Genomic DNA, 14,578 nt, shown 5'->3' on the forward strand with positions numbered 1-14,578 from the left:
ATACACACTCACACACACACACACACACTCACACACACACACACACACACACACACACACACACGCGCGCATACCCCCTTATTACCAGAGTCTACAAATGTGAAATCATTGAGGTAGAACTCAAAGGAAGTGGTCTTTGATGTATTTGAGTTGTCACAATGTCATCTGATACATAAGGAAAAAGAAACTTCCTGATACAGATGAACTTCCCAGACATGTCTGTGGGTAACACAATAACATTACATTGGAAAAATTACAGGCACCTGTCAAAGCTACAATCCAAACAAAATGCTCTACGGTTGGCCAAACAAAGCAGAAAGTAAGTGGCCAATTTTAAAAATTATAATCATCTCTGTCCACAGCAGCACAATGTAAAGTTCCACTTTACTTCCTAAATTGTATTCACAGTTAGATAGAAAGATGGTCAACTCTGTATCCCAGTGAATTTAATCAAGACAAGCTCTGAAATTCAGAGTCCACAGGTAAGAGGGTTCTGATCCTCATAAGAGCTAGGAAGGGGTAGGTACATCCACAGGAAAGGACCGATTGAAGTCCAGTCCAGCTTTGAAGGTGAGAACCTATGATTATCCTCAAAGATGCACCGGTCTCCCAATGACCTTACCTCCACTTCCAGCCCTCGGCTTCCTTGTAGCCCCTTTATACCTACCCAAATTAAAACTCGCCCTCTTATTTCAAGGATTTGTAGCAAATAAAAAAAATGTGCCTATGGACAGAAGAAGCAGTCAACTCTGTGTTCCTCAAAAAACTATTCTGAACATTTTACTAGATTTATCCACAGGATAAAATGAAAATGGTCTATATGAGTCCCTGTTTTGTTTGAGATGGGAATGTAGTTCAGTTGGAAGAATGCTTTCCTAGCTTGCAAGAGACCCTGGGTATAATCACTGACAATGTGTAAATTGGTTGTGGTGTTGTATGTCTGTAATCTCAGACTATGGGAGGTTGAAGCAGGAGGATCAAACAGTCAAGGTCAGCACTGGCTACACAGAATCTGAGGGCTACCCTTAGCTAAGTGTAGCCTTAAATGTTCTCAAGATTTTAAATAAAGATAAGATTATCAGGATGTAAGTCTAGATAATGAAATCGTAGCCTCACCACTCATTCTACTGAGGAAAGATGGTTTAAATGGCATCCAAGAAGAGGGAGTCCGAGAGGAAACATAAAGAAAGGGAGCCCCGTTCTATAACCAGCATGCCCCAATACTGGAAATTGATGCATTCAACAGTAACAGTTTAATGCCTTTAACCAAGAAATCAAATCATGTGCCAGCTCATTCACGTCACCAAACATCTGAATACAATTTCACTTTGAGATCAAAATGAGCCGGTTCCAATGGCAGCACGATAGAAAGCAAGTAACTTGAAAGTGTTCTACATCAAATCTGTCAGCTATACCTTAAAGAGCTGTGTGTGTCAAGTCCACTAGCTATTCCATAAGGAACTGTCTGTGTCAAGCCTACTAGCTATTCCATAAGGAACTGTCTGTGTCAAGTCAACAAGCTATACTATAAAGAACTGTCTGTTTCAAGTTTGACAACTATAGCATAAGCAACTGCCTGATAATACCATTGAGGAAGCAGTAAGATGTGTGTGATGCGGGTTGAATCTCAGAGCCAGGCACAGAGTAGGTGCAGCTGCCATTATCATTAGTCACTTGCAAATGACGTTAACTAAACAGCCATCAGCCTAAACGCTGAGTGTTAAAAATTCCAAGGCATGATCAAAGAGGTTTCATTCCAGAAATGTAGTCATGTGGTATTGACATGACAGATTATTAAAACTCACTGCAAAGTAAAAAAAAAAACCTTGTTGATCATTTGGATACATGCCCCTCTCACCACCAAAGCCATCTGATAAATTCCACTGCATTAAAAAAAAACCCTACAGTAATAGCAACAACATTACAACTGTTTGAAAACTAAAAGTAGAAGGAACTGCCTTAACCTCCCGCTAGTTACATAAACAGCACCAGCCACCGAGAAAGAGACTTCTCTGGCGTGGTGAGCAGAAAGCACTAGGATCCTAGCTTTCCTGAGCTGTCAGGCATACTGGGCGGGCCTTAGACAATGTAGATACCTTTGAGTTATCCCTGATCATTTAAGTAATCTCTCATATATATTCCGATATGTAACTCCAATAGACACATGAGTTCACAAAGGTGGACTTTGGTGGCATTTTTTGCTATGTTGGGCTATCCTTAGCTCCTTATCTAGGATGAGTAAATAGGAGACTACTTTGTTCATAGCTCCCCAAGAATAGTGTTATGCTTACAGGTCCACAGTGGCTGGCTAAGTACTTAAAGTCATCCTGAATCTTAGTTTATAGGAACGGCTTAGCCCTAAGCTTTTTGAAGAAAGAGTCCACTGGAGGATCAAGAGATCCCACAGGTATCGTGCATGGAGCATTGCGTGTTTTCCATCTCCCCATGTGCTTTGAGAACAATTCCTTAAGAGCAACTCCAGCAAAGCCTGGAAGGCTCCTGGATATGGACTCTCCCATGACATTAAGTAACAACGTAGTGTCATATGAAGCCAAATCTAGTTATTCATAAAGAAAAAAAAAAACCCTAACTTTGGAATGGACATAAACTCAGAAACAGTAGGGACCATGGAGATAGTTTGGAAACCACATAAATAAAAAGCAGGGTTCACTGTTATAGCAGTATAATGCAGAAACACTGGAATGTGCTCCAGATACCTGTGTGTTTAACCAGGCTATTGTGGAAAATTAAATTCTCTTAAACTAGACCTTTGTAAACAGAGACAAGACTTCAAATCATAAACCAAAAGCAATTATGAAAAATAAACAGTGGACTGGCAATGTAATTCAATGGTAATGAACTTGCCTAGTATGAATAAGGCTGGGTTTGATCCCTGGAACCACAGTAAAATAAAAAGCAGAAAAAGTAAAAAGAAAACACCAGCCAATATCAATTAAGAATCTCTACATCAGGGTTTATATGCAGTTACTTTGGAGTCCCTGTCTAAGTGAAGGATAAGGGTTTTAAGTATGAAAAGCAAAAGTGGTTATTATATAGTTAATTTTCTTTCTAAAGAACCAACATTATCACAAGAATGCCAAAATTTATAAGATTTTAAATAGAGCAGGCTGGCCTCAAACTCAACAGCTGTAATAGAAATTGAATTGGGAAAGTTCCAGGCATAGTTCTGTCTACCAAGAAGATACCTGGCAATAAACTTAGCATGATAATAGCAAAAAGAAGAAATAATTCAAACCATACAGCCTGTTTTTTGTTTTGTTTTGTTTTGTTTTGTTTTTGAGACAGGGTTTCTCTGAATAGCCCTGGCTATCCTGGAACTCACTCTGTAGACCAGGCTGGCCTCGAACTCAGAAATCTGCCTGCCTCTGCCTCCCAAGTGCTGGGATTAAAGGCGTCTGCCGCCACCACCACCGCCCAGCCAGCCTGTTCTTTTGTAAAGCTATAGTAATTAAGACACTGCAGCATATAATAAAAAGATGCGCATTTAGTGTAGAGTAAAATCATCACTATAAACCAGTGAGAGAAGCCAGATGTCTTTATAAATACCTGTTGGGCAGGTTTAGTTTACGCTAGGCACCAAATAGACAACATATTAGCCCAGTTCTATCTTTTAATCCCCATGCAAATTTGAGTGAACATGTAAAATAGGGATGCCTTAGACAAGTCAATTCTAGAAAAGCAGTCTACAAGGAGAGAAACAAGAGCTCAAAGTTAACTAAATGAAACTAGGTAAACAAAAAGTTAGATCACTGAAGTTCAAGACTTTATAAGATAAAATAAAATAGATTCAAGATTTTATAATAAAGCCAGATGTGGTGACACATGTATGTAGTTTCAATTACTCAGAAGGCAGAAACAGAAGGAAGAATTGAGTTTAAGAGTTTTGGGTCAGTGTGGCCCAAAAAAGGCTTGCTTTTAAAGAAAGATAATAATAATAATAACTATCATTATTATTATTATTATTATTATTATTATTATTATTATTATTATAAAAATTAAAGTCATGGGGCTGGAGAGATTGCTCAGTGGTCAAGAGCACTGGCTGCTCTTCCAAAGGCCCCAAGTTCAATTTCCAGTACCCATAGATCAGCTCACGCCTATCTGTAACTCCAATTACTTCAATTCTAGGATTTCTGATACCCTCACACAGACACACTTACAGATAAGACATCAATGAACATAAACGAAACAATCAACCAACAAACAAGCTGGGCTGCCTTGTTGGTCCTCCGTGGGAAAGGCCACTTCCCACTTCGTCCTGTTGACGTGCCAGGGCAGCTTAGTATCCTTGGGGATTTCCTCTTCTCTAAGGAGAAAGGGAGGGAGTGGTGGAGGAGGGGCTTGAGAAGGCAGGACTGAGAAAAAAAGGATGTAAAGTGAATAAATAAATTAATGAAAATATTATCATCATTAAATGACTTTGAATAAAATACAGGACTTTGGTTTCTGCACAGAGAAATAACATATTTTCCCCTGGTGATGTTACCATGGTTTTTGTCTTTTCATGCAGAATGTGGAATTTTTTTTCCCTCAGACCCTTCCTTCAGTGTTCCCCCACATCTGACATCTTCCTACTTGTCACTTTCCTTTTTTAGTGACATTCCTGGTTATTTTACAACAATATTGCTTAGGTAATGGTCTTGGACTAGAAAGTGAACTAAGTCTTGGGCCTCCAATCACGTTCTTTACCTCTGAGACTCATTCCCATCCCCTTAGGCTCTTGACATATTCTTTTCACATAAAAGTCTATTTTAATCCTATATCCTTCTAATCTTTAAAGCCGAAAGGACAAGAAAGTTTTCCACTCCTGAGCTGAAGATCATATACTAATGGTCTGGCTTATTTATGTTTGGAAATAAACTTATAAAAATAATATAACCTTGACTTCTAAGCCTGTGAATTGAAACAGAAGTCAAATAACAGATATGAAACTTACCCATGTGGTTTTAAAAAGAAAAACAAAACCCTCAGACAAAGTGACAAGTTGTGTGGAAAAATGTTGAGGTTGCCACTGTGGGAAAGAACCTGGTTGTTGGCTGCTTTCATATTGTCATGAGAAACAAAGAATCTACAGCAAAGGCTCAGTAGAAAATTTCAGTTTTTTAACTTTTTCTTGTTAGTCTTCTTTTGAATGCAGGATGGAAAACTGTAATGAATGCAGTAGACACGACAGGCTTGTTAAATAAGAAACTACATGAGGCTGATGTTAAGATAAACACATTCAACCACACACAGGGAAGCTCAGCAGAATTATCATGAATCTAAGGCCAGCCTGGGATTACACAATGGCATCTCAGGAAAAAAGAAAGAAAGAAACAGTAAAGGAAAGGAAGTGTAGAAGGATGGAGAGCAGGAAGTGGAAAGGGGGTGAGAGAAAGGGGAGGGGCTGGGAAGGTGAGCTACATTCATGACATATCTTTGGCCTTGGCAATCACAAAATGCTAAGCTCTTTCAAATGAGTCCTTTATCTTCATTATAATGGCTTCCCAAATAATATTCTTTTAAAGTAGGTGGGAGATGGTGATGCATGCTTTTAATCGTAGCAATCAGTAGGTAGAGGCAGGTGGATCTCTATGACTTCAAGAACAGCCTGGTAGGACAGTCAAGGCTACACAAACTAACACAGTCTTGAAAAAAATAAAATAAAATAAAATCTCTTAACATTTCTAAATTCCTCTCCAGGATCCCTGGCATTAGTACTTGTGTTAATTAATATATTATGTTGTTTTAATAATATACCTTATCCCAAATTGCCTTATTTTCCTGACATAAAATCCATCTCTTCTTACCCTTGTACTTCCATAGACATATTTCAAGTAAAGAATGGTCCTACATTGAAATCTATGGCTTTTTCATAGTCCCATTCTACCTGTGTGATTTAGAAGGGAAATTGTGTCAGCTTACTCTACATAGTGTATCCCAGGATAGCCAGAGCTACAGAGTGAGACCCTGTCTTAAGATAAGGACAGGCAGGCAGGCAGGCAGGCAGGCAGGCAGGCAGGCAGGCAGGCAGGCAGGCAGGCAGGCAGGCAGGCAGGCGGGCAGATGGCAGACTGCTTCACACTTTCTGTACCCAGATCAGACAACTCTCACCTATACCTTTTCTATTATGCACTTCTGAGTTCATGTTGTCACTTAGCACCATTAGCTCCTTTTTGCCTCTGTACCTGGGATCGCTTCTTTTACTTATTGATTTCCCCTCACATCTGTAGAGATGCATAAACAGGCATCTCTAGGTCTCTTGAGAGGAAACTACTTAGACTTTCAAAATCACATCTCTAAATACAAAATCCATCATAAAATCCTTCCTCATTCTTGAGGTTTCAAATTTGTCATGGTACTGACTGCTCTTTTTCTTCCTCATGCACTATACTAATTACCATATACTGCTCTTCCTGTGAGCAGAATCTGTCCTTTAGCACTTCATTTCCCTAAGGGCTTGTCTCTGATCAGTGCAGCCTGCCTTCATCAATTCAAATTCGTCCTGGAAATAATGGAGCTCCCCCCAATTTTCTTTGAGGCAAATCTAGATCCTTAGCAGACAAGATCGTCCCACTGTCAAGTCTCTTCACTGTTCGGCCACAGAGGAGCAACACAGAAAGAGGCAGCAGCCATCTGGAACAGTAATGACTCTTGGCTCAAGGTCTAACGCTCCCCCTAGTGGTACAGAACTACACCCTGGGATGAGATCTCAAAGGCAACAGACTCTGAGGCTAATCAAATCTGAGTGGGCTGAGTAGGCATTTGTCAACTATGGTCAAATGTGGTTAGAGCAAACGAAGCCTGAAATTTAGTGCCCCACCCAGTGGTTTGATCCCAGCACTGGGTTCAATTGATGAAATTCCCCAAAATCTCCAAGCCAGTGACCATCACTGTCATTCCTGAGGGATGACATAATGGCATCTCTTACTATTAACAAAGAAAACCACAGAGCAATTTCAACTAAATGTTAACCAATAACCAGTAGAATTGTCCAGAAATGGAGCCAAATAATACAAGAGTATTCATTCATCTATATGTTCGGTCTTCTACAGAATGAACATTTAAAACACATCTGTCAAGATAAGGAGGTAACTGAGTAAAGTGCTTGCCTTGTATGTATGAAGACCCGAGCTCCAATCTTCAGTACCTATATAAAAAAATGCCTGGCCTGGAGGTTGTGGCACATGCCTTTAATTCCAGCACGCAGGACGCAAAGGCAAATGGATCTCTGAATTTGGGGCCATCCTGATCTATAGAGTGAGTTAGTTTCTTGAAACCTACTCACTCCTCCATACATACATATACATGTCTAGTAGGGTGGCCCATTTTTGTAATCTCAGCACCACGAGACAGAACCAGGTAGAACTTTGAAGCTTCAAGGCTAGCCTATCAGATGACCTATAGGCCGGTGAGAGACCCTGTACAAAATACAAGGTGGACAGTGATGAATGGCACTCAAGATTGGCTTCCACTCACACAAATGAACACATTATATACACAGACACACGCACAAAGAGCACCTGTCAAGGTGGAGACACTATAGGGTCTAAATCATCTGCCACCAGAGAATGGTTGCACTGCACTGAGATGGGACAGCGTTTGTCAAGGACATGCTGCATTGGAGTGAGGTGGGATAGTGCTTGTCAAGGACATCCTGCATTGCACTGACCATTCATGAAAATGGTCAAGAACTGGCCTGGCCTGGACAGAGACAGGAAGGGAGTCTGAACAGAAGGTAACTGAACTGATTTTATGAGGTCATAATGAACAAGCAGGGTAAAGACAGGGATGTTAATTTAAACTCAACAACACACTTTCAACAAATTCCCCTACAGTAGAAACTAACAAAGCAAGAAGTCAGTCAAAACAGGACACAATGCAACTTTCTTAATTCTCTTCTTCTCAGAAGTAGTGGAGTATACTGATGTTTTAAATTTTAAGTGTAAGCTTATTAATTACTTGAGAGCTTCATTTACTAGGGTGGAATGAACAGTGTTTAAGAGCACACTGTGCAGATGACTTGGCATTAATGGCCCCCAACTTACCAGTAGGTCACTTGCCCTCTTCACTGCTGTGATAATACACCTCACCAAAGCATCTTAAGGAAGGGAGGGATTAAGCACACTCACAGTTTAGTGTAAAGGCCATTCTGATGAGAAGTCAAGGTTGTGGGAGCCTGAAGCAGCTGGTCATGTTGCCTCCTCAGCCAGGAAGAAGACAAGAGTGGATACTTGTGTTCAAGGAATGGAGCTGTCAGTTTTTAAGATGGATCTTCCCACCTCAATTAACCTAATTCAAAGAATCCTTGGGAGGCATGACAATAGGCTAAATAACGCCTTGCAGATGTGCCCTGGGGGCTTGTATCCTGGGTAATTGATTCCAGGGCCTACTAAAGCAGACACTAACCATCATGCATGTAGCACTAGGCCCATTAAGAAGCTATGGTAAACACAGTAAAAGATATGTCTTTCTGCAAGTCCATCACAATCTGGACCAAGATTATTCAGGGTCTGGACCAAGTTCAGGGTCTCCAGATCTGCCTACTATTTTGTACGACTTCATCTCATGACTTTAGCTGCAGGATGCTCTCTGAGCACTACTACATCTTTTTCTCTCTTTGTCTATAAATGTCAAGCCAAATTTCTGGCTCCTAATACCCTCTCTTTGCATGCTCTACACTCAGACCTGCATATGACAGAACAGTCAGTATGACTGGGTACAGCTACACAAGCCATTATTTCCTGTGCATTTGCAGCAATGGCTAGTCTAAGAAACTCTAAAACATTGTGGACTTATTCTAAATGAAGGGTTTTGTGTTTAGTGTCTCTAGCTGACATACGCTAGCCTTGTCTTCTCCAAACATTGCAATCACTACTATCAGTACTTTTAAGGATCTATGGATAACCCCTAAGGAAAAGAAATAAACCTGGCTCAGTGGGCAAAGTGCCTGATGTACAATTAGGGGCCTGAATTTTGATTCCCAAAATCCATGTAAAAAGCTGAACATAGTGATGGTCTCCTGAAACTCCAGGGCTGTGAGGGAGAGACAGGAGGATTCCTGGAATTAGCAGGCCAGCCAGTCCAGAGAGTGACTTCAGGCTCAGTGAAACCTGGTCTCGACAATAAAGGAGAGAACAATAGAAGATTCTGAAGTCAACCTCTGATCCCTAGTAACTACATCTACACACACACACTCACACACACACACACACACACACACACACACACACACACACACTCACAAAACAACAAAAACAAGAGAAAAATGTGTATTTCTCCTACGTGTATTTCTCCTACAGGGAAAATGTTCATCAGCACAAAGCATGTGACAGACACACTACTAAATCACAAATGTCCAACGCTGAGTGAAGTATGTTAGTTCACAGCTATCCTTTTGTATCATATAACATATACAATAAGAGCCAGGGACATGGAGTACTTGCTCTATATGCTGTAAAGTTGTTATATTATAATGTTATCTCATAAATCATAATTTTTGACAAATCATTAAAGATTTTAATTTTTGAGGGTGGAAGGTTTTGTTTATTTTTGAGATAGAGTTGGGCTTATCTATACATGTAGAACAGGCTAGCCTGAGCTCCCCATATAGACCAAGTTGGCTTCAAATTTGTGATGACCAAATCTAGCTTAAAAGATATTACAATTTGTTGTTGCCATTGCTGTTGTAGTTTTGAGATAGGGTCTCATGTAACTTAGGCTGGGTTCGATTCCCATTCCTCCAGACTCTCTGTTCTGAGTGCAGAGATTTTAGTTGTATGATACCATGTTCAGCCTATGACAGCTTTTTAAAGAAAAGACTTGCACGGTGTCCCACGTACTCACCAACACTGTAGTATCTCTTCAGTTCCGTGCGCCTGATTTCCTTTAACTGATTAGCTTTTCTTTTCTTTTTGTCGTCACTGCTATGTCCCACCTCTGCTGCAATGCTGGACTTGTCTTGTTCCACAAGGACTGAATTAGCATCATCCTTCCCAGAATGACTCTTGGCAGCCACAGCGGAAACCATCTCTGCATTTTGTTTGGCTTGCTTCTTCTTTTTTAGTCTATGAATGAAAAAGGGAAAACATTGAAGAAGTTGTTACATGCCATCCTAATTTTATGCTATGGGACTCTAAAATGGAATTGTCTGATACATAAAACACTCTCTGATATTCTTTCTCTGTCTCTGTCTCTCTGTGCCTCTCTCTCTCTTTGTTTCTCTGTCTCTGTCTCTGTCTCTCTGCCTCTCTCTCTCTCTCTCTCTCTCTCCCTCCCTCCCTCTCTCTCTCTCTCTCTCTCTCTCTCTCTCTCTCTCCTTGGCAAGCACACACATTGGCTCCAGTGCTGGGCTTACAGGCTTACAGACCTGGTTCTTCCTCCACCTTTCTTTCGGAAGAACCAGGGATTGAATCCAGGTTTTGTACATGATAGGCAAGCATGCTACCACTGAGCTTTATCCTCAGTTCTGTTTTCACTTAAAAAGAAGGAAGAGGAAGAAAGGGAAGGAGGGAAGAGGAGGAGGAGATCGTAGTTTAAAGACAGAGTCTCATAAAATTATTCAAGTTATTTTTCTTTTCTAGCCAATTAAATATTCTAACATGAAGACCGGGGGGGGGGGGTCTTTGCTCAATTTTGCATCTACAATAATAAATCTCAGAGAAGAATGGGATACATTCTAGGTCTAAGAAAAGTGACATTTTTCTATAGGCTCTGAAATGATGAACATTGTTATTAAATCAAGATACAGTAACCCATCTGTAAGGCCTCATTTGGGGCAATGCATGTTTTTAAAAGTGTGGTTTTCTGTTCTACCCAAGAACTGAGAGACAAGCAGGTATGAAGCATGTTTTATACTGGCTTAAAGGCAGGATCAAGAATTATGATGCCCGACTCTGGTTTGTGTAACTCCTTCCCTTATACAGATGATAAGAGCCCTATAGTGATGTATCTCTTGAGATCTAAAATCGCCTAGTAACAGTATGGAACAGACACTAGGAGCAATCACTGTGATTACTAATATGAGCACTGCCTGATAACTTAGTGAACATATTCCATGCTTTTAGTTACGCCCAAGGCAAGGTGTATGAGCTGAAGATAATCATCATTCACTGAATCTAGCCCCTGCAAAAGTTTCCAAAGGAATGCATGCTCTGCAACGAACTGGTGTGCACCCTCTAGTCAACAAGTCCTTGAGAAAGTTTGTGTTCTAAAGAGCATAAGTTCTTTCATAAAGTAAAGCCTCTAACATCTTGAACCTGGGTACTATGTTTAACTGCCTGGATAAAAAGAGGCTTCAGATTTGAAGTTTGCATTCTGTTATACTGTTCTCTTGCCTCGGACTCCATAACTCAAGACAACACCTACACAGCTTATTGAACATGGAGAAGTCAAGCTGGCACCTACATAGGGTCTTCACTCCTTCAAGCTAGCATCTGTGGTCCAGGTAGGAAGGTGCTCTGTATACTACCCAAAGAGAAAGATAAACACCAACCCAGCTACAAATCCTTGGATCAATAATGGTGTCCTGCCTGCAAGATGTGCTAGTACAAAGAGGGAGTAATCAACCAAGGTTGGTTGACATAAAGCCCACTCCTCGATATGGAATCCATATCTAAAGACTTTTTGAGTGACCAAGAACCTGAGACTAGACAGCCCAGAGACCTAAGGTAAAAAGGAAAATGAGAGTAAAAAATAGCAATAAAATGACTCCTTATGATATTATGGAATACCCATAGATCAGTGCCTTGCTTAGCCATCATCAATGAGAAGCTTGCTTCTGCCTCAGATGGCAACAAATAGAGACCCACAGCCAGACATTACGTAGAGAAGGAGAGACTTTGGAACACTCAGCCCTAAAGGAGATGCTGGCACCAAATCCCTCCACTCAGGGCTCAGAGAACAATTTAGAAGAGGAGGCAGAAAACACATAAGAGCCAAAAGCGATGGAGGACACCAAGGAAATGAAAACAAAGCCTTTGTACATATGAATTCACCAAGACTGAGGCAGCATACACTAGGCATGTATGAGTCTATACATGATGGGGGTCCTAGAGCTAAAAGAAGTGGGAAAGTATGCTATATGCTATCTTTCACTGAGCACCAAGGAAACCAGTTCTAAGATTTTCATTTACTTCTATAAATGGTGTAAAAAACAAGACAGATGGGAAAATGTGCAGGGGAGTAAACATCTTGTCTCTTTGTGTGCTTGTCTGAATACACACACACAATGAACACATACAACTACAAATTAAAGTTAGGGAACACACCCAGGATCAGAGGTGAGGAGGACATAACATGTGTCCCAACAATGGGAGTAACTGGGACCAGCTGGACCAGACACACAGGAACTCCACCAGCCCAGTGGCTCAGGTTTCTCCCTGCCTGTTTGGGCTGGTGCCCTGAGCAGACCCTGGGCATAAGCTCCGCGGCCAGTTCCACAACATCCAGAGGAAGCTCCACTACCAGGACTCTAACATGACCAGGGTCACAGGATCACAGAGACAGCTTGACTATGAGGAGTTCAGACATAACCAGAATCACAGGAAGGACAGGCTCCAGTCAGATTTAGCAAGGGCAGGTAGCACTAGAGATAATCAGATGATGTGGGGCAAGCATAAGAATATAAGCAACAAAAACCAAGATTCCTTGGTATCATCAGAACCAATACTCCCACCATAGCAAGTCCTGGACACACCATTACACCAGAAAAGGAAGATTCAAATCTAAAATCACTTCTAATGATGATGACACAGGACCTTAAGAAAGACATAAATAGCACCCTCAAAGAAATGCAGGAGAACACAAGTAAACAGCTAGAAGCCCCTCAAGAAGAAACACAAAAAATCCCTTAAAGAACTACAGGAAAACACAATCAAACAGGTGAAGGGAATGAGCAAAACCATCCAGAATCTAAAAATGGAAATAGAAACAATAAAGACATCAGAAAGAGAGACAACCCTGGCAATACAAAGCCTAGGAAAGAAATCAGGAGTCATAGATGCAATCATCACCAACAGAATACAAGAGATAGAAGAGAGAATCTCAGGGGTTGAAGATACCATAGAAAACATTGACACAACAGTCAAAGAAAATGCAAAAAGCAAAAAGCTCCTAATCCAGAACATCCAGGAAATTCAGGATGCAATGAAAAGACAAAACCTAAGGATAATAGGTATAGAAGAGAGTGAAGACTCCCAAGGTAATGGGCCAGTAAATATCTTCAACAAAGTTATAGAAGAAAACTTCCCTAACCTAAAGAAAGAGATGCCCATGAACATACAAGAAGCCTACAGAACTCCAAATAGACTGGACTAGAAAAGAAATTCCTCCCGTCACATAATAATCAAAACACCAAATGCACTAAACAAAGAAAGAATACTAAAAGCAGTAAGGGAAAAAGGTCAAGTAACATATAAAGGCAGGCCTATGAGAATTACACCAGACTTCTCACTAGAGACTATGAAAGCTAGAAGATCCTGGGTAGATGTCATACAGAGCCTACAAGAACACAAATGCCAGCCCAGGGTAATATACCTAACAAAACTCTCAATTACCATAGATGGAGAAAACAAGATATTCCATGACAAAACAGAATTTACACAATATCTTTCCACAAATCCAGCCCTACAAAGGATAATAGATGAAAAACATCAACATAAGGAGCAAAACTACACCTTAGAAGAAGCAAGAAGGTCAGCTTTCAACAAATCCACACAAACTTAATTCCACCTCTTACAACAAAAACAACAGGAAGTGACAATTACTTTTGTTAATATCTTAATATGAAAATTAATATTACCAATATATCCTAATTGATTGAAATCCAAAAATATGAGGAATTAGAAATTTGTTGATTGTCATCCAATGGTCTCTCTAATTTGGTAGTTGGAGAAATAGGTCCAACATTGTACAATCTATATACACTTTCAGCTTGTTTGTGACTGTGTCTGGCTGTGTATAACATAAGGGTCTTGAAATCTTGCTTTTCCTGTCTCAGCCTCTCTATTAGTAGTATTGTTTATTTCATGTCTTTACACTATACTATGGTTTTCAGAACAGCTGATATATTTCAAAAGTATTTGTATACCCAAAAGAAACATAGACGATTAACTAGGGAGGTTGCTTGTAAGAGAACAACAAAGACTGAATGCTTTGCTTGACGTTTGTAACTCTTTTATCAAGTTTGAAGAAGAGGACTTTATAAGTTACTCTTTCTCTGAGATGAATGCTTTTCCAAATTATCACAGCTAATGAACCAAATTCTTACCCTCACCTAATGTCTGTGCCACCCTCCAAGCAGAAGCATTGTTCATTGAGACAGTTGGTGAATGCCTTTATGGATAGACCATCTTAATACCTACAGCATTTCTTAAATAAATATAATCTGTTCTCTGTGGGCTGAGAATAAAGTCACTCACTCAAGTCAAATAGCTTTGACCATAATAGAAAGTCTGTATCCAAAAATCAAGCCTTCAATTCATTTCTTGGTGCAGCAGAACTATCAACTTTCAGCTTAGGTACGATGGAGGTAAAATCATTTGGTGATGTGAGGGTCATTGAAGTACAGCCTTATTAC

General features: G+C 40.3%; 1 protein-coding gene across 3 annotated transcripts in view; it reads right to left on the reverse strand.

Annotated features, from left to right (window-relative positions):
• Ncoa7 (nuclear receptor coactivator 7) overlaps positions 1-14,578 on the reverse strand; it is a 187,555-nt gene that overhangs the window by 69,635 nt on the left and 103,342 nt on the right. For all 3 annotated transcript variants that reach the window (XM_031380712.1, XM_031380714.1, XM_031380713.1), the window contains exon 3: positions 9,847-10,067. In XM_031380712.1, the coding sequence (XP_031236572.1) occupies positions 9,847-10,067 (221 nt within the window). The remainder of the gene's footprint in view (positions 1-9,846; positions 10,068-14,578) is intronic.

The sequence above is a fragment of the Mastomys coucha genome, unplaced genomic scaffold, assembly GCF_008632895.1.
Source record: "Mastomys coucha isolate ucsf_1 unplaced genomic scaffold, UCSF_Mcou_1 pScaffold2, whole genome shotgun sequence".
Lineage (NCBI taxonomy): Eukaryota > Metazoa > Chordata > Mammalia > Rodentia > Muridae > Mastomys > Mastomys coucha.